Source organism: Cyrtonyx montezumae, unplaced genomic scaffold (assembly GCF_038088225.1).
Source record: "Cyrtonyx montezumae isolate F1298 unplaced genomic scaffold, pur_monq_1.0 scaffold_12, whole genome shotgun sequence".
Taxonomy (NCBI): Eukaryota; Metazoa; Chordata; class Aves; order Galliformes; family Odontophoridae; genus Cyrtonyx; species Cyrtonyx montezumae.
The window spans coordinates 19972590-19997255 of NW_027071848.1; the positions used below are offsets into that span (position 1 = coordinate 19972590).

Here is a 24666-nt window from a genome sequence, read left to right on the forward strand (position 1 = left end):
TCCTGCCATAGGGCTGACTCTGTCCTGCCTCACATTTTACACGTCCTGTTCTGCTGAGGGTTGCCCTGTAGTGCTGCCTGGATACATTTTTACCATCAAATGAGTTAACCAGCGTTCAATTTAGAGAGGAGTTATTGTGTTACAAACCCAACCAATGGATTTATAACAATTACATGGTGACTGTTAAATGACTATCTACTGAGAGGTGAATTTTCCAGACGTCAGTGATATTTACATCTAGATGGTGATCTGGAAAATGGTTTGACTACTTTGAGATTGCAAATTTGATAATGCCTTCTTCCTATTACACATTCTTTTTTGTCTTTTAATTAAATGGTTCCTATAGTTCTGTGTCACGATACTATTATGATACTATTACCTAACAACACTTTATAAATATGTTGCATATTCCAGATTTCCCTCTGTCTGGGTGTGCTCTTTTGTGGAAACTGCATGACTTTTCTTTCTGCAGAAGATTTGTGTCAGATTATCTTGTCTAGATCTGCCTCTCTGCAGTTAGCTGTATTTTTTTAGTATTTCTATGTGTAATGCCAACTGAGCAGCTAGAAAAATACAATGTATTCATCAAAATCTGAACATGAACTACAGAGCATATGAATTTAGTGAGGAGAAATTATTCAGTTAACTCAAAGTTAGCATACATATGCATGTTTTACTTCCCTACTGTCTATTTCTTATAGATTTTAAGGGAATAGTACACTTCTTTATTTGTATCAATTTCAGACTACAGACGTCTTCTGTTTCTCTAAGGATGCAACAAGATAGCTCCCTGAAAGGTAATCAGATAGTGCAGATTACTGCTTGTTTGTTGTGGCAGTACAACAAAAATCATAATTACTGAATAAATGTAGTTGGCAAAGCATTCAATAGATGGTGAGGCCATTAACATTTTAATATATGTATTTTTAGCCACTCCACTGCATTTCCACTTTTTTTGAGTTAGATTTACAGATAATATTGCCTTTTTTTCAAGGTTAATTACATCTTTCTTCTTTCTTCCTTATCCTCTTCCCTGTTGCTTAAAGTGCAGAAAGTCTTAAGTATTTCACACAACTATAAGAAAGTATTTTGTCATATTTCCCATCTAAAAATGGCTTAATCGTATTGATTTGAAACTTGTTGGCGCCTCAGGAAAGATGATCAGTGAGATGTCATTGTATATGAAAATCCAGCATAGCTATGACATTTTCTCCATATAAATCAACAATAGGACTTTTTGCTATTGTGTTACAGGTAGCTTCTACTTCTGACTAATACAGAGGCAAATGGTTTGATGATTTTCAAGCAAATGACTGTGGAAATATAATAACTGCTGATGTGATGGGTTGCTGAATTTAATTTCATATTAACTTAATTTTGTATTAGTTATGTTATCTAACACACATTAATTACTTTCATCGGTTGATAAAATTCTTGAAAACTTCTCGAAATGTTTAATAGCCTGGATATTAAATTTCTTCACCAAACATTCTCCTTTCTCTTAAAATTAACTGCAATCTGACAACATGATGTGCAGTTCTGGTAGATTCAAGGTGATAATCTTAGAATACTATAAATAGAAAATGCTGTAGATAAAATTGCCTAATGCTTTTTCTTTACATCTCTTTTTTCAGCAATTCATAGCTTCCCCATTACTTTGGTGATTCAGAAAATTTAACTGTTCTAGATCGTTCTAGAATTTTTGTGTTGATTTTATTATACTGCATGCAACCACTACATAGCATATTCTCTCCCTGTTTATTATTTGTTAAAATGTAAGAAGAAGTTTGCAAAAATCTTATGCTGTAGAAATACAGTACTGTGATGTGAACGTTAGACTTATGTTTTTTTGTTGTTTTTGTTGTTTTAAGTGGCATTTGATATTTCAGAATGAAAAAATGAGCCCTGTTTTCTGTGAGTGGTAATTTTGCTACAAGAAACAAAAAGGTGTGAGAATACATGAAAATCATAATATGGATTGGTTTGAACGCAACCTTAAAGCCCCTGCAGTTCCAGCTCCCTGACCTCAGCTACATTCCCACCCACCAGATTACTCTGCCCAGGGCCCAATCCAACCTAACCTTGAGCACCACCAGGGATGGATCATCCATAGGTTCTCTGGGCAGCCTGTGCCAGTCCCTCACTACTCTGAGTAAATAATTTCTTCATACTGTCAAATCTGAATCTACCTTTTTTTTTTTCCTGTTTAAACCATCTCCCCCTGTCTTGTCATTTGATGTCCTTATAAAAAGTCCCTCTCCAGCTTTCCTATAGACCCCTTTCAGGTACCAGAAGGCTGCTAGTAGGTCCCCCACAAGAGCCTTCTCACAGCTGAAGAGCCTCAGATCTCTCAACCTGTCCTTGTAGGGGCGGTGCTACAGCCTTCTGATCATCTTCGTGGTCTTCCTCTGGAACCACTCCAGCAGCTCAGTGTCCTTTTTGTGTTGTGGGCTCTAGACATAAGAGTGGAGCAGAGGGACAGAATCATCTCCTTTGACCTGCTGGTCACACTCTTCTTGATGCAACCCAAGGTAGTTTTGGCCTCCTGGGCCACAAGTGCACATTGCCATCTCATGTTGAATCTTTCATCAACTGACAGTCCCAAATCCTTCTCCTCAGGGCTGCTCTCAAGCCATTCTCTGCCCAACCTGTATCTGTGCTTGGGATTGCCCCAAGCTAGGTGCAGGACCTTAAACTTGGCATTGTTGAACTTCTCAAGCCTGTTATATAACAGCAGGCCCAGCCCTCGTCCCTGAGAAATGCCACTTGTCACTGAACTCGTTAGACATTGAGCTGTTGACTGCAACACTTTGAGTGCAACTATTGACCCAATTTCTTATCCAGTGAGTGGTCCATCGATCAAATCCATTTTTCTCCAGCTTGGCGACCAGGATGTCATATGGGACGGTGCAAATACTTTGCACAAGTCCAGGTAGATGATATCTGTTGCTCCTCCATTATCCACTGATGCTGTAACTCCATCATAAAAGGCCCCCAAGGTTGTCAGCCATGACTTACTCGTGGTGAAGTCATGTTGGTTACCACCAGTATCTTAATCTTTATTTTACATGTGCCTCTGTAGGGCCTTCAGGGGGATCTGCTCCATGATCTTGCTGGGGACTGAGGTGATATTGACTGGACTGTAGTTCCTTGGATCTTCTTTCTTTCTCTTCTTGAGTTATGTTTCCCCTAAAGTTGCACCAACCCTCTAAATAAGTTCATGGGCCTTCTCTGGGCCCACTTTAATAGATCGGCTTATATAGGCATTTTCATCCATCAACACCCTCAAGTCCTCCTCAGGTGTGCTCTCAGTATCCTCACAGTCTAGCCTGTATTTGTGTTTGGGATGGCTTGCACAACCTTGCTCTTGGCCTTGTTAAACTTCCATAAGTTTTTATGGGTCTACCCCTTGAGCATGTCGTGGTCTTTCTGGATGGTATCCCTTCCCTCCAGCATATTGAAATGTCATATCTCATTGGAGACAACTGAAGCTCTAAGCTAATTTGACTTTTCAAATGAAGGAAACATTAATAAAAACCTTAACAGTAACAGAAATTTGACAGTGTTATACTATTTTCAGTTAAATTGCTGTCTTTAAAATGTAAGCTTATTTACACAGCTATCTGGTTTATGTATTGCATAATTCTTGTATGGAGTATTGTTTTTTAGGTAGAGATACTGGAACACTTGTTAGTATTAGTAGTTCGATTTACTATTACATGCATACAAGTTTTTTCCTTCAAGATTGTATAGCCTTCTTGTGTCTTAATAAAGCACCAAGTGAGTAAGATTCCTATACTGAGAGTTTACTATGCCCCATATAAAACCAAATTGGCTGAATATTGAAGCTTCTCATTTGCCTAATGCTGTATTCTTAACAGATGTGAAAACTCACCCATTACTTCTTCTGGTAGTCAGCTTATAACATAAGAACTGTAAACATTTTTAATTATTTGGTAAATTCAAATACTTGTTTGAAGTTTGTTTTTCTATCATTTCTTTCATTACTGCTTTCTGATTTAAAACTGATATTTCTTCTTCCATTCAGTATGCTAAATTTGTATTTTTTTTCTTCTCAAGTATCAGAAACACAATTTCAAAATGTATAGTTACTTGATATATTTTTTATGATTTTGATTAATCATTTTACACTTCATATGAAGTTTCTTATTTTATTATTGTGTTTTGTTTGCTTGGTTTTGAGTCAGTTATCAGTTGTAAAAAGATGTCAGGAAAAGCTGACTTGTGTTTAAGAAGGCCATGTTAAATTAAACCAGTGAAATAACCCTGACATCAGGAAGAGCAGCATAAGTAAAATCAATTTCCACAGGAAAAAATCTCAATGTTTATTATGTTTTATATTTTACACTAGAATTATGATCATATCTATTCTCTTGATTTACCACATAAATGCCTTTAACATTTTGTTGAATCAGACAGAAAAAGATGTGAAGATGCAAGATCAAAAAGTTTTCAAATGGTTGCAGCATCTAATGATACTGTGAAGCAGACAGTTGAGTAAAAATTTCTTAGTTGTATTTTTTTCCTTAATTATTTTCTTATGTGACTTTTGTATACAAAAAAGAGGATAAGTGGAGAGTTATTTAACTCTTCTTATCTTGCTATGCAAAGTGATGCGTTTCAATGATAATATTTAAAACTGCTAGAGATGTCCTCACATTACAGTATCAGTGTTTTTGTTTGATGGTTCGTCTTTTCAAAATACACACGAGAGTGATATTTAAAGGAAAGTCAAGTCCTGAGTGGGTTTGAGATAGTGCATAAGCTATCTGTTACAGACAAAATTTAGTCATGTTTTTGTTAGTTTAATCTTTGGTTGTATATGTAAGTTGTTGGGCTTTTAAACTTTTTTCTTTTTCTTAAACAAATAAAACATTTGTGAACTTAAAGAAAATTCTCTGTATTGCTGACTTAGGTTTACATACATTTTTGTAAACTTCAGGAAAAAAAAAATAGAGCCTATCGAGATATTTATGCCTTCAAAAAACGTTTGCTACAATTGTTTAACAACTGCATAGCATCCTCTGAAAATACTGATGTGCCAAGAATTGTACATTAATGAGAAAACAAAAAGTCTGATGTAGCTCATGTGCTTCCTGCAACAAATAAATGTATAAAAAGTCAAGAAGCAAAAACCAATTTAATGACTCGTCATGATGTGGGATAAGGGAGGCATCTTTTGCCTTTGCCAATTAACAAATTATCATTTTATATAAGAGCTTATGGCACCTGTACCAGATCCTACCACAATAGAGCTATTTTGTTATTGATAATGATTTAGTATTCTTTTTGTTTCAGCGTTTAACTGAACAGTCACATTCTTGTTCATCAATTTCTGATTGATGGTGACAGTTGTCTATAACCAGTGATAGGCAAAAAGATTAATAGGCAGTAAATAAAACTAATTTTAAGTTTCTGACTTGAAAATAAAAGAGATTTTCTCTTTTTTTTCATACATATGTACATGTGATATATATACTTTTAAATTAATGTGATATATATACTTTTAAATTACAGAATAAATTATACAGTTTTTGACAATAATACATTTTTTTTATTTTTCTTATTAAACCAGTAATGAAGTCAAAAACAATGATGAAATAACAAATTACAGTGGCAAACTTGTTTTATATACCTTTAAAATTTCCCAGATTTGTTGTGTTCAATCTGTATTAGGTGAATGTTCCATTACTCTTTCTGCAATTCCTTTTCCCAGTATTCCTTGAATTTTCTGTTACAGAAACACTTTGTAGAGCTTTCCATTGCCTTAGCGTTCCACTTCCTGTTTCCCTAATTACAGTATTTCAGGAAAGACAAAACACCTTGTTTTTTAGGCCTGGTTTTCAGATATTGTCTAATACGAATCCCAGTAAGGTGTAGGAGGAAAGAGGCAACATGAAGACACAGATGTCTGTGATGCAGTTAGAAGGGGACAATTCTGCATTTCAGTTAGTTGAAAAAATGAATGCTGGCTAGAAGCAAACTAGAAAAACGCATGTAATTTTTAATGTGCTGCATCTACTACTGAAATGTACAGTTGTTTTAAGGATGGGTAACAGGTATTTTATGGCACCATTAGACTTTATTCATAGAAAACAGTGCTTGTACTCACTGCTGTGACATATGATGGTAGAAGGATAATGCTGAGACTTATTCACTTCTTTCAGAAAATTACCCAGTTCTCCTTCTCTCCCAACAGAAAAGGGGAAGAAAACTTGAAAGAATCAGCCACTCTTTTTCTTCCAATTTGCCTTCAAGCAGAAACATGAATTAACTGTGCAACTGTAAATTAAGCTTCGTTGATATTCACTGTACAAAATTTAAGACGGGTACACGTTGTTTGAAAAGGGATTTAAAAAAAAATCCAGTTCAACCTCAACTATGAAAGGGGAGAATAGTATCCATACAGAAAGGTTCAAGCAAATCTAGTTGTTTTAGCTCTTTGTTTCTTAGTGTTTTAGATACTTTTATTTTACTAGTGTACTTTCACAAGCACATTTTTTACAGGATAAAGAATTACAGACATTGTTTTACTGGCTTAAATTTAATATATTTTTTTCAAATCCTTAGTTCTCTTTGTTTAAGTGGCTTCAGTTTCTGCTTGCAGGTAATGGCCATTACTTGCATTTCATAATTCCTTCTCTGAAGGACTTCATTCTCATGGTATTTAGCATAGTGGTTTAGTTATCCTGAGTTATTATCATCAGACATTTTAGATAAAATTCACCTTTATATTCAGACAGTTTACAATGTAGATTTCTGCTAGATGTGTCTAAACTTCTTTTGGAGTCAGTGGAATTTCATTCAATGTAACTACTGATTTATTTATTTATTTTTATCCTGAATTCCACTTTTTTTTTTTTTTTTTTTTTTGTGACACTGAATCAGTTAAGTAGGTTTTGTCAATAAAATTCTTGCATGTATTAGATTTTGCAACTCCCAGCTCATTGGAGAACATCTACAGAGTGTATACCTTAATTTGTTCCTGTGAATCATGTGATCTTGTTACTGCTCTTCACGTTCATATGTCTTTATTATTTATATATAGACATTTATATGTACACATGGATTTATTTTTGTTTGAAATTGAAACATTGCTCAAGGTGTATAGTGTTGTAATATGTAATTCTGTAAAGTTATAAACGATAGTATTTGCAAATATCTTCTCTTATACAATGAATAAAATATGCAAACTGCTGTAGGAACTGTGATTTCCTGAAGAAGCTGCAGTTATTAAAGGATTTAGCTTGTATTTTAATGTGGTATATTTTGCTTCTTCCAGATGGTCCTCGACCCTCACAGAAAGAAATCATATCACTGAGAGCATTCATGCTTCTGTTTTTGAAACAACTTATCTTGAAGGTAAAACAGTCTATTCCAGATGAAAATTTTTGAGACCTGTTATGTAGGTTCTTTACTTTTAGTAATACATTCTTTCAGAGTAGTAAATATTTACTACCTATCAGGTATTATATCTGTTTCTGATTAATTTTAATGTTGATACACATACTGACAGTAAACATAAAGGCAGCAAATCCATAGAATATTTCTTAATAGCCTCACCAAAATAGGATATATATATATTTTATTTAAAAAACATCCATAATAATATGCAATACTTCGGAACTGTTTAGGAACTTGAGCTCATTTTTTATGTGGAAATAGATTGATATTAGAAAGATCAAAGGAAAAGGTTGTGGGAGTTGTTAAGGTAGTTTCTGCTTTATTGTTTTTTGGTCCTACCACTACTTGAAACAGTTCAAGGCTCTTTCTGGCTCTTTCTCCCTGTAAAAATAGTCTTTGAGTTCTAATCTGCCATTTGAGCTGAGTTTGGATAACAGTATTTTCTGCCCTTGCTTATTGTTACAATTTCTTTCTGGTTGTATGTCAGGGCTTGAAGGAGTGACAACAATAGTTGATAGCATATGAGGGCTCATCCTATAAGAGTTGTTTCTAGCAAGAATAGAAGGCTTCCTTCAGGCTGTTTTGTACTGCCAGTATGATAAGGGAAAGAAAGGGAATGAAAAAAAGTAGTTCTTTGAATTTAAATAGTAATTCTACAGGATTATTTGGCTCAGTCCAAGTTTTTCTTAGGCCAAGCATTAAAGAATGAGTTTTCTCTGAAAAAAAAAAAAACCTATCTCTTCTTTTCAGGATCGAGGTGTGAAAGAAGATGAACTGCAGAGTATATTAAACTACTTGCTAACCATGCATGAGGTACATTTCTGCAATTATCTATTTTTTACTGTAATCAACTGTACTGTCTATGAGATGCCTGCTATTGAGGTTAGTTTGTAGAATAACATTTGTGCTTGTCATACAGGATGAAAATATTCATGATGTGCTGCAGCTGCTGGTGGCACTAATGTCTGAACATCCAGCATCCATGATACCTGCCTTTGATCAGAGAAATGGGATACGGTAAGACAGTGAAGTGAGAAAATATTTTAAAAGATGTTCCAGTATCATCACTCCCCAGATTCCTTCTTTTTCACAATATCACATACGCTGATCTTTCAAGAATTTTAGTAATTTAGGCTGTTACTTCAGAAATAGACTGTTTTGATATCTCCGAGGCAAAAATTTTCCACTTGAGGTTATCCTATCATATTTGAAGGTAAATGAACTGCTGTACTTGCTTCTCAATCTCAAATAGAATATGTAACTAACATGAAGCATCAAAAAGCCAAGTATCTAAGAATTATTTTGAATATTCTCTCTTCAAATGCTCTACATAATTTGGGGAGGAGAAGAGGAAGATGAGAGAAATCATGTTCTAATGTAATTTGTAAATTGTCTCTGAAAATATTTTAAAAAAGCATCTGTGGAAATTATATGATTATGTGATTGTTCATACACTTAGTAACTGATAATTACCAGGGAAGCTGTATTTTTGGTGTTTTATTATACCCACTTCAATAATGCTTTTTTTTCGGTGTTTACTGTTAATAATTTGATGTTTGCTATAGATTTTTATTTTGTGTTGTTGTGAAAGCTCTTTTAAAAACAAAAGAGAAAATACAATTAAAAAATGTTTATTATTGATAAATTCAAGCCATGCTTTCTGTAAAATATGTAAGACTTCATGCAACTACTTGTACTGCCATTTCAATTAAATAATTTTAAATACAAGTTGAAATAAAAGTGCCAGGAAGACTGATTGTACTCACAGGACATATTTTCTGTTTATAATTCTATAACAGAAATAGCAAAACAAGCAAACAAGTTACATTTTGTTTTCTGTAGCATCCAAATAATACAAGAAACTCTGATACATGACTGTGTTCCAAACTTTTCCCTTTGTCTTGAGTTACAACTGCTCAACCTGTCTTTGGTTTTATTTTCCAGGACTTAAGTGTTAGGAAAGTTTTTGCTTTCTGTTATGAAGCATTGAACTGAATGACAAGACACCATGCCGCTGACCTAAAGAATCCATAATCAAATGCTTATGCTGTGCTTGGTGTTTTCTGTATATCCTTTCATTTAGTGTAAATAATTGAGTTTATTATCATTTTATAGCCTCATTATAAAATATTACTGTTCAGTGGAAAAAAGTTGTAGGTCTGATGTTCAAAGTGTTGAATCTGTTTTTCTTTTTTAGAGTAATTTATAAACTCTTGGCTTCCAAAAGTGAGAGCATATGGGTGCAAGCTTTGAAAGTCCTTGGATATTTTCTCAAACACTTGGGTCATAAGTAAGTGTAATTTTAAAATTATTGTAGTAGTGTATTTAAGTTCACAGTTCTTATCTTTTTGTCATAATTACTTTAACTAATCTGACAGTCTTCAGAAATAATTTTATTTTGGTAGGTTTTGTATTTAGTTTGCAGCTTCTGATGGCTTTATACACTGGGAAAATAAGTCTTGTAGTTGACTTGTTCCTATAATGATGTTTGAAAAGTTAGAGTGATTATCTGCCAAATGTACCATACACTGACAATTAAAACTTAAAATTATCTAAAAAATATTTTCCAAAAATACATCTTAAAAAATTATATATTCAGTTAAGGGTGATTCAGTGTGACTGTATGTGTCAGGACAGTACTTTTAAAAGTAGCCTCATTCTGATGGAAAAAAATGAGTATCACTTGTTATTAAAAAAGAATTAAAAAGTATACAGTGCTGTGTAACCTGGAGCTGCTCACTTTTTCCATTGTATTAAAATATTCCAGTGTGTAGGATGGAAATTAGCAGTGCTCTCCATAATAATTATGTAAAACCTTAGCAGAGAAAAAAGCTAGGAGGCCAGCCAGAGTGCAGTATTGCTAGACAGACTTGTCTCAGTAAGATTAATAAAGTATGACACCATAATTGAAAGACAGTTAACTGAGAACATGCTCATAAATGGGATTTTCTTTTGGGATCCAGCAAGCCAAGTAGTGTTCTGGGAATTGACAAAGCAAATTCATAGACCACTCAAGAATCTCAAAGGACTTTTCTAACATTACTTACTAAAATTCATTCAAATTCATTGGAGTTGGATTAAGCAAAGCACACCAGATGAAGATTTGATTTGAAGCCTGTTTCCAGATCAGTACATTTGTTTCATTCATTTATAACATATCTAGTAAAGTTGAGTCTAAGCTAAATAACTTATTTTTCATTCAAATCCATTTGCATGTTCAGCATATTCCCAAATATCTTTGAATATTCTGTTACTTTCACTTAGACAAAACTATAACACAACCCTTGGATTATCAGTAAATGTTCACTTTATGGTCGATTTCAGCATATAAAAATTCCCTGTTGTTTTCATATCTAATGCCTGTGATCTGTGCCTATTTGTGCACACGCACACGTGTTCATATGCACAGTTTTATAAAACTGTAGTCAAATGCAGCAAATTCTAAGAAATTATAAAAATGTAATCCACATAAAATTATAATCTATTTATACAATTGTTTCATATTGCAGGAAGCAGGCACTCCATTGCAATTCTATTTTAATATGCTAAAGCGTAACTGCATTCAGAGATGCTATAATTCATGAAATCTGAAATACAATGTTAATAACCAGGCTATAGATGAAAAAACAATTACCATTCATAGATATTCTGTGCAGATTAAGCTGTAGAGTGAAGGTAGTTGATTACCTGGTGAAGTGACTAGTGATCTCTGATGATAGCTTATTTTCCCTGACCTTTGGAGGAAGCAATACTGTTCCTTCACTGCCTCCTTGACTCTTCCTACACCATCACTGAAACAGTTATAGTCATTTACTCTTTTTTTTTTTTCCTATTTGAAAATATTTATAATCTCAAACACAGAAAAAGATGTATGCATTAACCTGTGCTATATGGTTTTTTTTTCCACAATGATTAGATATACCTGTTCTGAAGTGTCTTCCATGCACTACATCATAGCTCACAAGGTTGAATACATGTTTTTCTTATAACTCATGAAATTTAAGCAACCTGATCTAGCTGTATATGTCCCTGTTCATTGCAGGGAAGTTAGACTAGATTACCTTTAAAGGTCCCTTCCAACTGAAATGATTCTGTGATAATGCAGAAAAGTACACACTGATATAAGATATTGCCACTCTTATGGATATTTGAAAATTACAGTATTCCTTTCAAATATTCTATTAAAATCAGTGTAATTTAAGACTGCAATATTGTGATCAACAATCAGAAAAATAGACTTTGTTAGCTTTTGAATGAACTGCTGGATAACTGCATTGTATTTTATATTATATTGTTCTAATGCTTTCACATAGATTACAGTTTAATGTGAATAATTATTTTTATTTTGTATTTTTATAGTAGTAGATAAATATAATGATGAAATATACAGTATGTATTCTATTTATAATGCTAAATCTCATTAAAAAATGTTTTTAGGGACAGATGGAATTCACTGATGTAAGCTGCTTCCTTTCCAGATTTTTAAGATGATATTTTTTTTCTTGCTCCTGACGGTAAAATTCACCTCAATTACTTTGAATTTCATATTTTTTTAGGATCATGGTAGGTTAAAATTCTGTGCCATTTTTTCTTTTAAGTCAAAAGCATATCCCAAATATTCAACTGCTTGCTGAGAACCTTTTTATATAACTGCAATAGCATTCATACTGAGAAATATTTTAAACTACATTTGATTCATAATATTTACAGAATAACCGGTTATAAAACTCTTAAGTGCAGCATAAAAATCTTTAACTTTCGTGTTTTTGCCTTTACTTTAAAATGTTACAAATACCTGGTATATTTTTATTTTCTCTTGCAGACGAAAGGTTGAAATCATGCATACTCACAGTCTTTTCACTCTTCTTGGAGAGAGGTTGATGCTGCATACAAATACAGTGACCATTACAACATATAATACGCTCTATGAGGTACAAATTATTAAGTGTACAGTTTTTAATCTCTATTGTCAAATTTATGTTTAATTAAATTTTTATATACCATTTCTTACACTCTGCTTTGAAATATTGTAATTTGCAAGTCTTCTGAGGAAATTTTAGATAGAGATCACTTTGGATCAGAATTTTGCCTTGCTCAACTAAACATGAGCCAGCTGTGTGCCCAGGTGGCCAAAAAGGTCAATGGCACCCTGGCTTGTATCACAAATAGCATTGCCAGGAGGAACATGAAGTGGTCATCCCTCTCTGCTCTGCACTGATGAGGCTGCAACTCTCTGTCACTACAAGAGTGACATTGAGGCCCTGGAGCGTGTTCAGAGAAGAGCAACAAAACTGGTGAGGGCTCTGGAGCACAAGTCTTATGAGGAATGGCTGAGAGAGCTGGGATTGTTCAGTCTGGAGAAGAGGAGGCTCAGGGAAGAACTTATCATTCTATGGAACTGTGTAAAGGGAGGCTGTGGTGAGATGGGGTTCGACCTCTTCTCCCAGGTAACTAGTGATAGCATGAGAGGGAATGGCTTCAAGCTACAGCAGGAGAGATTCAGGTTGGATGTTAGGAAATAATTCTCTGAGGGAGTAGTCAGGCATTGGAATGAGCTGCCGAGGGAGGTGGTGATGGAGTCACTGTCCCTGGAGGTGTTCAAGAAACATTTAGATGTTGTACTGAGGGACATGGCTCAGTGGGAAATATTGGTGATAGATGGATGGTTGGACTGGATGATCTTGGAGATCACCTTGGTGATTCTATGATTCTAAGCTTAGAAATTTTTTATTAGAAATGTCATACTTTGTACAAATTCTTTATAAATCTTTACATTTATAGAATTACAAAGGGCAATATAAAAGATCCTAATACTTAAAATGTCAATCACTCTTAAAAAAAAAAAGTGACCAGAGATCTGCAGTTGCTCTTCTATGCTAAAAATTTTAAACATGTTTTTCTTTTTCAACTAAAAAATCCTAGTAGTAAGATGATAGCTGAACAAAACCAGATACTTTCTGAGAATAAATGTGACGTATAACTATTTAAATGTGTACCACTCTCACACAAACATCAGTTTTGATGGTGAACAATTTAGTTTACACATTATTGCTTCTAAACCATTTCTGTGTGCCTTCAAATGCGTACTGTTGAATATTCAATTCTTTTTCTTTCTTAAAATGATAACTTAGAAATTGCAAAGATTCTATTCTGAGGATTTTTTTTATCAGGGAAAATTTTTTTTTTTTTTTCATTCAGACAGAGATAGATACTGGATACTGATGACTGGTTCCTGAAAAGATAGAATACTATAGGAGTACTTGATCAGTGCTTGTATTTAGGTTTCTGCATCCTATAGAAAACTTTCTCCTAAGTTTGTAAATACTTGAACATCATCTGTTTACCACTGATGGTAATGTCAGATGGACATTATTTTTCATTGTATGCATCTGATGACTTCACTACCATAAACTTAGCCTGTGCGGCTTGATCACTTGGGTCTCACTGGATGTCCCAGGATACACCTTTAAGGAATACATTTCACATGGCTTGATATATTATTTGTTTTTATATGTGTTTCTAGATGTATGTATTTTTTATTTTTCCCTAAAAACAGTGCTGTTCTCTCCTCAGTTCATGTACAGATATCCTCCAGTAATACTACAGCCCACATAAGTCCCCTCATGATCATATATTCCATAATCTCTTTTTCTAACAGTTAAGCCCCATCTTTACTCAGTTCCTCCAACATCTGTGATGACAGCCTTCTACCTTCCATCCAGTTTCTAGAAGTTAATTCTGCCCTTATTGTTTTCTCCGTTCTGACCATGCCTACTACAACACCTTAGGAAACCAATTTAAAGGGCATTGTTCTCCATCTTCTACCATGTTTCATCTATCATCCTCAGAAATATAACAGCCACCTATTTTATGCTTTTATGTGTGTGATTTTATATCTGATTTTCAAGTTACAAACTTTGAACTTCTTATAGGGCAAGGGTAGTCCTATCAAATCATGGTCCAGCAATCCTATGGCAAAGTTAGATAACTAGTTTTATAAAAAATATTTTAACAGATGACACTAAATTTCATAACGAAAAGATCTAAATGTTCTTACCGAATTCACTGAAGGAAATGAGCCTCAAATTTTATATCCTCCAAATTCCCATTGCTAATATGTGAATTATTGACTTACTTCCAAATTAATATTAGGTAACACAAAATATGATCTGTAAGTAACATGCTAATTTGTTGGATTTCCCAGCTGTTGTTAGAAAGAAAAAAGAAAAGAAAAAAAAGGAATCTCTTTAAACCTATTATCTGAAAAGTCTTCACAAATGAACATGCTTAGCTGAGGACTTTTAGCTGGAATAATTAAATTGCTATACTGGACAATCACTTGAAAAAGCAAATTTTCAGTATCAATTTTCTGTCATACTCTGGTATCACCTACTTTAATAAATTTATAATAATGCTGTGAACCCATTCATACACGCTTATTTACATTCTCCACGGAGCAGATTGAAGTTCTTTGAGAACTGGGAAGATGCATGAGTGACTAATTGTAACTCAAATACACTTCAAAACTTTAGTTAGTTTTCAGTTATGTTAGCTTATAGTTAGGATAGAGCCACAGGACCACACAGAGATTGATGTGGTTATTTTAAATATTCTCTCACTAACAAGCATTTGCATTCTATTTTAAACAGCAATAGGTAAAGGCCCACTCAAAAGATACTGTCTACAAATGGTATTAATTTGATAATTGATAATGAATGATGTAAGTGTATGCTTTAGAAGAAATATGAATTACTAGTGAAATGATTTTATTATATGATTTGTTGATATAGTTGCTTAAATATATTTCTTGAAAATCCAGCATTAATACCATTAAACTTTTAGCTTACTCTTAAAAGCAGAGTTGCATACATAGAAGCAGACAGGTAACCTGGTGTAAAACGTATGTGGCTTTGCCTCAATGCAGACTAATTAATTTGCCAGGGACGATTTGAGAAACAGGAGAATGATCTGTCTTGGTCATTATGTCAAGTAACATGATTACTCCTATGTAATCCAATATATATTCCTCTCTCCTGGCTGAGAAAAAAACTATTTTCAAGAAATGATTTTGGTTATGGAAGAAGTATCAGCAAATATCATTGGATATATATTGATCATCAAAGAACTTTTGGTCTGTGAATAAGATTATGAATGGTGTTTTTAGAAATTGCATTTTTCTCAAAAATTATGCATTATTAAAATATTTTTAAACTATATTCTCTTAAATTAACAGAATAGAAAAATTAGATTGGAAGGAACTTCTGGAGGTTGCTGAGGTCAACCTCCTACTCAAGGCACAGCTAACTTTAAAGTTTTATCATGTTACTCAGCATCCTCCCCAGGCAAGTTTTGACTCTTGTCTCTTGCTCTTTATTTCTGAAATTTTCATTCATTTTCTGCAGATTCCTATTTTTGACATGTTTCATTATGCAACATCAAAATCAGAACTGCAGTTTCCTGAAGGGTGATGAGTATTTTCAAACTCTTGCAGAATCATACCACAGATTTACAAAATTCATACGAAGTTAACATAGCAGAAATGCTTAGATAATCTTCTTACTGCTAGAAATTCACTTTAGTTTATTGAGATAATATATCTATTCCAATTTCAGTTCTTCAAAAAAATTCTCTTTGTTTTCAGGGGGATAGTGGCAGGCTTGATTGTTCGTTGGTTTGGATTTATTTTACATTCAGTATGTACTCACAGTATCTCAACTAAACCTCTTGTATTTTTGAAATGTCCCACCATTAATAGATCTTAAACCTGAATAACTTATTGATTTCACCAGTCCTGGTTAAATAGCATTAAGTCAGTTTCTGTAGATGAAATTTATAGGGAAGCTATTTTTGGTTCTGAGCAAAATTTATATCAGCTTCACTTTTAATGCTGGTTCTGAAAACTTCTGTAATCTTTGTTTAGTACAAAACATTTTACTAGAGATTTTCTTAAATATAGCTGATGCATTTATTCAACACCTCTATTGCAGTTTGTATATTAGATTTGCTGTAGTCATTGGGTGTTTCTTTGAACTGAGACAAATACAGTGATTTTATGATTTTGCTTGCTGTAACGAATACATACACATAGTCCAAGTGCCAGTAAATGCAGTCTGAAAATAGTTATTCTGTTAATAGGAATTTGCAAGTGTTTCAAGCAAAAGAACTACCTCCAGTGGACAAGTGTTAAATGCTTCAATACAAGAAGCTAGAAATTTTGAAGAGATTAAGGCAAATAAGTGTGAGCACTGCAAAAGGATCTTAGGCAGTTCTCTTCCCATTGTTAATAAGCTTTGTCCTTCTATGAGAAATACTATTTCAAGTAAAACATCAAGCACAGCACATAGATTTCATTTTTCATAGTGTTATCTCTTTAAAACACATTGAATATTTACTGAGCTATCTAAAACATCTGCAAGCCACAGTTCATCCATTATTGTTCTTTACATAGAGAAATTGCTTGATTCTATTCTTGAAGAAGAAAAATATTTTCCCAAAATATTTTATATGATGTTACAATATGGCTACGATAAATGGTGACCTTAAAAATAATTAAAAAAAAATATGCATTTAATTGAAATTGATAAACTTCTGTTTTAGATTTTGACGGAACAAGTATGCACTCAAGTTGTTCATAAACCTCATCCAGAACCAGATTCTACAGTGAAAATACAGAATCCAAGTAAGAAATATATATATATTTTTTTTGTACAATAAAGATATTACATAAATATTTTATTTTCTTTGAAAGTAAATGGCTCAGGAAGCACAAACAGTCTTAATCAAATGTGTTTGGGTTTCAGTTAGTGCTTACATTCATTGCTGACAGAAAATTTAATTTTAGTTAATTTTATGTTCTTTTACTTTATTTTACTTTTAAATAAAATGTTTTTAAAATATGTTTTTGTAACTAATTTATTCTTTCAAAGTGATTCTTAAGGTGGTGGCAACACTGTTAAAAAACTCCACACCAAGTGCAGAACTGATGGAAGTTCGACGTTTGTTCTTGTCTGATATGATAAAACTCTTTAGTAATAGCCGTGAAAACAGAAGGTATGTCACTATGAACAGTATTTTCTCATCCTTCTCTGTGGGTAGAAGCAATCTGTTCTATATAATTTGTATATTCTATATTTATATGGAATCTATAATAATAAGTGTAATGTATCTCTGTTAATGCTTCCTTGTTGAAGAAATAGTGTTTGGGTATTCTGTTAAGAACATAATTTGAATTTTTATTGAGACTGAAGTATTTTTTTTTATTTTTGTCTTACTGTTAGATTTATTTTCAGAGTAGATGCACCATGTTACTTTTCTCCTGTTTTAACCATCGTAACATTAAAATAAAGAAGCTTTCTTTGAATATATTTTGACCTAATTATTTCACTTCAGATGTTTACTTCAGTGTTCAGTGTGGCAGGACTGGATGTTTTCTCTGGGATATATTAACCCTAAGAATTCTGAAGAGCAGAAGATCACAGAGATGGTTTACAACATATTCCGTATTCTCTTGTATCATGCAATAAAATATGAATGGGGAGGCTGGAGAGTGTGGGTGGATACTCTTTCTATAGCTCATTCCAAGGTAAGAAACGACTGGATGTTTTTATGTACTGATAACTCCCTCAAAGGCACTAGTAGTGAAGTGTTAAGATTTAAAGTGATTTGGTGCCATCTGGTGGCTAACTCCATACATGTCAAGGTGGCATTTGTTAGATTCTTGTTTTTTGTCCAACTTGATACAGCACATACTTATCTGCATAATCTCATCTTTTCTTTCTTAAGGTCACATATGAGGCTCACAAGGAGTACCTAGCAAAAATGTATGAAGAGTATCAAAGGCAAGAGGAAGAAAACATAAAAAAGGGGAAGAAGGGTAATGTAAGCACTATCTCAGGTCTTTCATCTCAGACAACAGGAGCAAAAGGTGGAATGGAAATTCGAGAGATAGAAGACCTTTCACAAAGCCAAAGTCCAGAAAGTGAAACAGATTACCCTGTCAGTACTGACACGAGGGACTTGCTCATGGCTACAAAGGTGTCTGATGATGTACTTGGAAGTGCTGAGAGACCAGGAGGAGGAGTGCATGTAGAAGTTCATGACCTTTTAGTTGATATAAAAGCTGAAAAGGTAGAAGCTACTGAAGTAAAACTTGATGATATGGATTTATCACCGGAGACACTAGTAACTGGAGAAAATGGTGCACTTGTAGAAGTTGAATCTCTTCTAGATAATGTATATAGTGCTGCTGTTGAAAAGCTCCAGAACAATGTTCATGGAAGTGTAGGTATTATTAAGAAGAATGAGGAAAAAGATAATGGTCCATTAATAACTCTGGCTGATGAGAAAGATGAACCTTCTACTAACAGCACCTCATTTCTCTTTGATAAAATACCTAGTCAAGAGGAGAAACTTCTACCCGAACTTTCAAATAATCATATTTCTATTCCTAATGTACAAGACACACAGATGCATCTTGGTGTAAATGACGATTTGGGATTACTTGCACATATGACAGGTAGTGTAGATATAACATGTGCTTCAAGTATAATAGAGGACAAGGAGTTCAAGATTCACACAACTTCAGATGGAATGAGTAGTATTGCTGAGAGGGAGTTGGCTTCATCATCGAAAGGCTTAGAATACGCTGAAATGACTGCTACAACTCTTGAGACAGAATCTTCTGGTAGCAAAACTGTACCTAATGTTGATGCAGGAAGTATAATATCAGATACAGACAGATCTGATGATGGTAAAGAAGCAGGAAAGGAGATACGGAAGATCCAAACAACTACCACAACCCAGGTAACTTTCATGTGCTGTAAATATATATGTGTCTCATATAATCACTCTTTTTTACTTCACTTAATACATTAGCAGTTTGAGGACTAAGAGATTTTTGAAGTTTATTTTCTCCATAATATGAAAGGTGTCCATCCTTCAAGCAAACTTACTTGGAAAATTTTGTATTTTTACATCTGAGTAAAAAATAACTGAATAACTGTTGCTGTTGTGCATGTTTTACTTGAAAACAAAAACACAATTTGCAAACTTGCGAAGAGAATCTCTCATCTCACATAGACTAACTAGATTAACTATTGCTCATAGAATTCTCTTTTAGGCCTCTTATTAGCATGTCTTGTAAGGTTAGAAATATCTCTGTTTTGTTTTGAGAGACACACAGAAGTGTTTCTTTACTTTTGCTGAACCTTTCTCAGTGTAGTTTGTCTTATATCACCTTAGTACACCTTCTACTTCCCATACAGGAATGTTGCTCTAAATAATTACTATATTAGATCCAAATAAAGAAAAGAATTAATTTAAGGAAAATGGAAGAAAATCTGTGTTTTAAGTTCCAGACCAGAGATCATCACTGAAAGAAGAGATATGTACTTTCTTCTTAGGGTTTTTTTTCTGTTTCTGCAGAAAAAAAAATAATTTACTTATTGAAATTGTTGATAGACTCTAGAAAGTAATCAAAAATTGCTTTTGAGAATGTTACTGAATGAAAAACTTGACTATTAAAAAAATTAATTATCTTACTATAATCCCCATAGTCTACAGCGCTGCTTTTCTTCTAGGATTTGAGAGTCAAGCAGGCCTCATGAAACTGTGGAAGAGCCATTGCTTACAAAAACTGCTTTGCTTGGTGTTGTATAGTATATACCATATAATCACAAAGAGTTTCAGAGTTGCACAGGAACTTATTATTGGTTCCTTTGACTAGTGGGTTCTAAAAATCTCTTTCCTCTCAGTAACTCTTCTATGGCAATAACTTTTCTTCTGAAAAGGAGAGCAGACAGAACTCAAATTTTGCTTTCCCTAGACAGCTATTATAAGAAAAGTGTAGGGTTATCTTGTAAGTACTTGTCAAAATTATGAAACTCCTCATTGTATCACGGAAAGAATATCAAGTAGGTATTTGAAAGTTATCTGCATAATGAAGAACAAGTCCTGAAAACTTGATAGGAATATTAGTAGGAAGTTATTTGTGGTCTTAAAATGAAGACTGTTAATAACATTCAAACTAAAAATGGGACAGAATGGACAAGAACAAGAAAAAGGAGCAGATAGTTTTTACTTTGAAGTAATTTTTTTTATTAAAGAATAAAAAGCAACTGAAAGCATTCATTTGCTATGCGCTGATACATATAAATAAATGGAGTTAATAAGATGTCTTTAATAATTTCATACTACTGTCGAACATTCTATACGTGTGACCTTATGAGTATTCTGTCCTTCATCCTCTTTGTTGAATTTTGGCTACAATACTTGAAAACTAAGAAAAATTCCTCAAGCTTATAACTAACTGATAGGATTAAAGTTGTATATAAATCTTACAGAATTTTTATCAAAACGTAGTAGGATAGGAAAATGGAGCTGTTTTCAAAATGCTTCACCCTTAGATTGAAAGAAAATTCCTAACAGATCATTTGGATGTGCAAAATGTGTAGAAACTGAGTACTCTTCCAAAGCAGAACTCTTAAAGTTATTTACTTCCTGTGATTCTCTGTATTTTATTTACATTGCATTTATTTCCCACTAAAATCCTTGATAAACCACAATGAATTTGTTTAAGCAAATAATATCTCTTTCAAACAGTTTTCTTTTAAAAAATTATCAACTGTGTAATCAACTAAATTCTCAGCATCTTCTGCTTGCTTCTTTGCATGTTTTGAAATACACAGGTAACTGTAGGTGTTAAGTAATTTATGTTGAAATGAAGATTAACTATTGTGGGTTTTTTTTGATTGTTTGTTTGTTTTGTTTTAATAGGAATATGTATTAAATTTTGGAAATGTTTTTTTTTATTTGTCTTTAAGAATCTATTCCAACCCAAAGTATTTTATAATTCTAACCAAGGATTATCGTTATCGTGAGTAAAGAGCGGTGATAAAATTACAGCGAGGCTGGAGGTTGGAGTTTTGTGACTGCATATATGGGCACTTCAGATTTGATTTCATTAGCTTTGAGACCTCTGAAAACAATTTGTAGTTTTTCTTAAGACTGGACACCCATGTAGGTAGTTGGTTTTCATGGTGGTTTGAGCACCACACATCAAAGATATTTTTGCAACTACAGCACTATTAGCTTGATGCAAAGCCAATATTCTGTTCTGGTATAATTATGTTTCCATTATTGCAACTGACATGAAAAATGGATATAGTTGTACCCAAAAGGGAATAAGTGGTATGAGAATGGTTGTGCTAATTTAAATTTTTCTAAAAAACATATCTATAATCAGCTCCCCATCTTATCAGAAAGTATAAGCGTGTCTTACTCAAATGAAGTGAAAGGGGACAATAACATTCCCAACTAGAGGTGGAATCTCCTGCGTATTTCAAAGATTTACTTTTTTGTCAATAGTAGGTCAAATATCAAAGAAAATAAAATGAACTGTATGCATTTAAATACATTGATGTCTTGAAGCCATTGCTGTGTAGTTTGTATGTGTTTTGAGTCAAATATTCAAGGAAAATTGTGCGATCTGCATAAAAGAACAGATGTTTCATGTGGCAGTGTTTTGTAACTGCTGACCTTGTACAAGCTGTATTTGTTTTTTTCTGTGACACTTCAAGTTAAGAAATGTGAATAAAAACTATCAGTAAATAGCTGAAAGGAAGACAAGACAGAGCACAGTATTGCTGACTGATTTAGAGTAGCAGCTTTAGTGAATGATAGTACCTATGCTGAATTATCAGTATCCACTTTTGTTTGGGATTGAGTTCAGCATTCGCCCATTCTTTCTCAAAATTTGTGATCCATTCACAAACACAGAAACATAACATGACTTTTGAACTTGTTCATATAGGCAGTACAAGGTCGATCTGTCACCCAGCAAGACCGGGATTTACGTGTTGACTTGGGATTTCGAGGAATGCCAATGACAGAAGAGCAGCGGCGACAGTTTAGTCCAGGTCCACGCACAACTATGTTTCGTATTCCAGAGTTTAAATGGTCTCCCATGCACCAGCGTCTCCTGACAGACTTGCTTTTTGCACTAGAAACAGATGTACATGTTTGGAGGAGGTAGGTGATCGCTTATTATTTAAATCTTTTTTTATGTTTCTTCCAACCAGATGTGTCATAGAATGACTGTTACTATGATAATCAGAAAGGATTGAGTCAACTTAAATGGAAGTGCCCTACTGTATCTTTTTGCTACTCTTTTCACTGCTTCCCACCTTATAACATCTCTATATCATGGGTTCAATATCCATTTTCTTCAGGAACTATGTAATTCATACATAACTGACAAAACTGAGCTGCTGTCTCAGCATATGCTTAGCACGTGAGCATCTACATGCAAATTTTATAAATGAAAACTATATCCTATATTTTTTTCTCAGCAATCACCTTTTCTATTTGACAGTTTTATTTTACATGCCAGCTTCTGGTTGTAATTAGCTTTTGTGGATAAACTACTTCTAATGACAACAATATGATTTTCTAGCTCTTTGCACGCTTTATCAAACATTTTTTATCAGTGCCTTTAAGTCTCCCTCAAGTATAGTAGTCACTGTATAATCTCATTTCCACATTTACGGTAATAATTAATTCACAGAAAACTTCATTTGTATCAAAGGACCTATTTATACTGCAGGTAGTTTCTAGTTTGATTATATGTTTTGTGTCAGTCATTAAGAAATAGGCAATTTAATTTTTTTGGATGGTCATTTTCTTTTATCCTTTCTGCTTACGTGATTGTTGGAGATGAATATTTTATTTCACATATTTTCAGTTGAAGCTTTTAAGTTTTGTTTTCTGACTGGCAAAAGGTTGTTTTGGAAATAAAAGCATTTTGTGAATAGACTGAATATTCTTCAGTATTTTCACACAACTTTTTATACTTTGTGGGAGAACTGGTTAATGGGACAATTTCTCACCAATTTGGATTTACTGACATTACAGGTAATAATACTAACTTATTTGTATTACAAAGTTTTGGATAATTGTAAATTTAATATTAGTTAATAAAGTTTATACTAGATCAAAATAGTAATGTGTCATTGGTTTTCTACCTTAAAACACTGTCAGCAGGTTTCTTCAATCAATGATACAGTAATATAAAATACAGTTTAGCCTTTAGAAAATACAGTTTAGGAAAAAAATCATGACAAAAAGCTCCTGCCTAACTTCATTAGTTATTTTCACAGCTACTTTTGGTGGCATTGGTACAACATGGTGAACTGTGTTAATCAGCTGAATAATAACTTTCACACTGAAAAAGAAAATCACCTTGTTTTCAGTAGAACTGGTTCTGAATGAAAGAAGTACTGCATGATGGGAATAAAAGATTTTGAGCTATTGTTCTCAACTGTGTATCTGAAGGAAACCCTAGTGTGAAATTAGGTACCAGTCAATTTGTACATTAGACCAATGCTGTTTATATTTTTGACAATTTGCATGGAAAATCTTGTAGGTAAGGATCTCCTTTAATAACAGAGAAACATTTGTGTTCCTGTTACAAAGAATAAATTTGTCTCGACTTTCTTTTTAACTGCTCTGTTTTAATCTGTCCTTTTTTTGTGTGTGTTCTTGCAGTCACTCCACAAAGTCAGTGATGGACTTTGTCAATAGCAATGAAAATATTATTTTTGTACACAACACAATACACCTCATTTCCCAAATGGTAGACAATATTATTATTGCTTGTGGAGGAATTTTACCGTTGCTGTCAGCAGCCACATCCCCAACTGTAAGTACAATATTTCCACCTAGTGGTCGTACTAAAAATCATTGTTAGTAATACAAACTACTGTTTGTAGATGAATTTATTTCTTTAGAGAATTGTATCCACAATCCACTAATTAATTAAACAAAAAAAAAAGTTTATGTTTAAAACTTTTAAGTATCAGTATGTGGAGTGTTTATAGTTTTTTATCATAAATTTCATTTGAAATGTTAATTTTATTGAGGGAGGTAGTGCTAAGTAAGAATATTAGTATTTCATGTGTGTTAAATATTTTATTTAAAAGAGACCATTATTACCATGGTTACAAAACATGACTACTCTAAGAAAATGACATACGACATGATAGCTAATCACAGATATTCATAAACCTGTTTTGCATGGCCACCATATTTGCATGCCAAATGACACCAGAAGTCACCTCCTCTTTACTTCTTTCTTCAGTAGGAATCGGTATTTTGAGCTTTCCTTTTTCTTTTAATCTTGTAATCTTGTCTTGAAATACTGATATTTCTATCCACTGTTATGTTCTTACTAAATTGTAAGTTCTT

The 24666-nt window shown here is 33.3% G+C and overlaps 1 protein-coding gene across 1 annotated transcript in view; it reads left to right on the forward strand.

Annotated features, from left to right (window-relative positions):
* The window catches only part of NBEA (neurobeachin), a 479458-nt gene that overhangs the window by 130990 nt on the left and 323802 nt on the right, over window positions 1-24666 (forward strand). Inside the window, exons 14-24 of the mRNA XM_065730203.1 lie at window positions 7304-7383; window positions 8176-8238; window positions 8345-8442; window positions 9623-9715; window positions 12248-12356; window positions 17023-17104; window positions 17352-17475; window positions 17815-18007; window positions 18208-19227; window positions 22235-22452; window positions 23968-24121. Coding sequence (XP_065586275.1) covers window positions 7304-7383; window positions 8176-8238; window positions 8345-8442; window positions 9623-9715; window positions 12248-12356; window positions 17023-17104; window positions 17352-17475; window positions 17815-18007; window positions 18208-19227; window positions 22235-22452; window positions 23968-24121 — 2234 coding nt within the window. The remainder of the gene's footprint in view (window positions 1-7303; window positions 7384-8175; window positions 8239-8344; window positions 8443-9622; window positions 9716-12247; window positions 12357-17022; window positions 17105-17351; window positions 17476-17814; window positions 18008-18207; window positions 19228-22234; window positions 22453-23967; window positions 24122-24666) is intronic.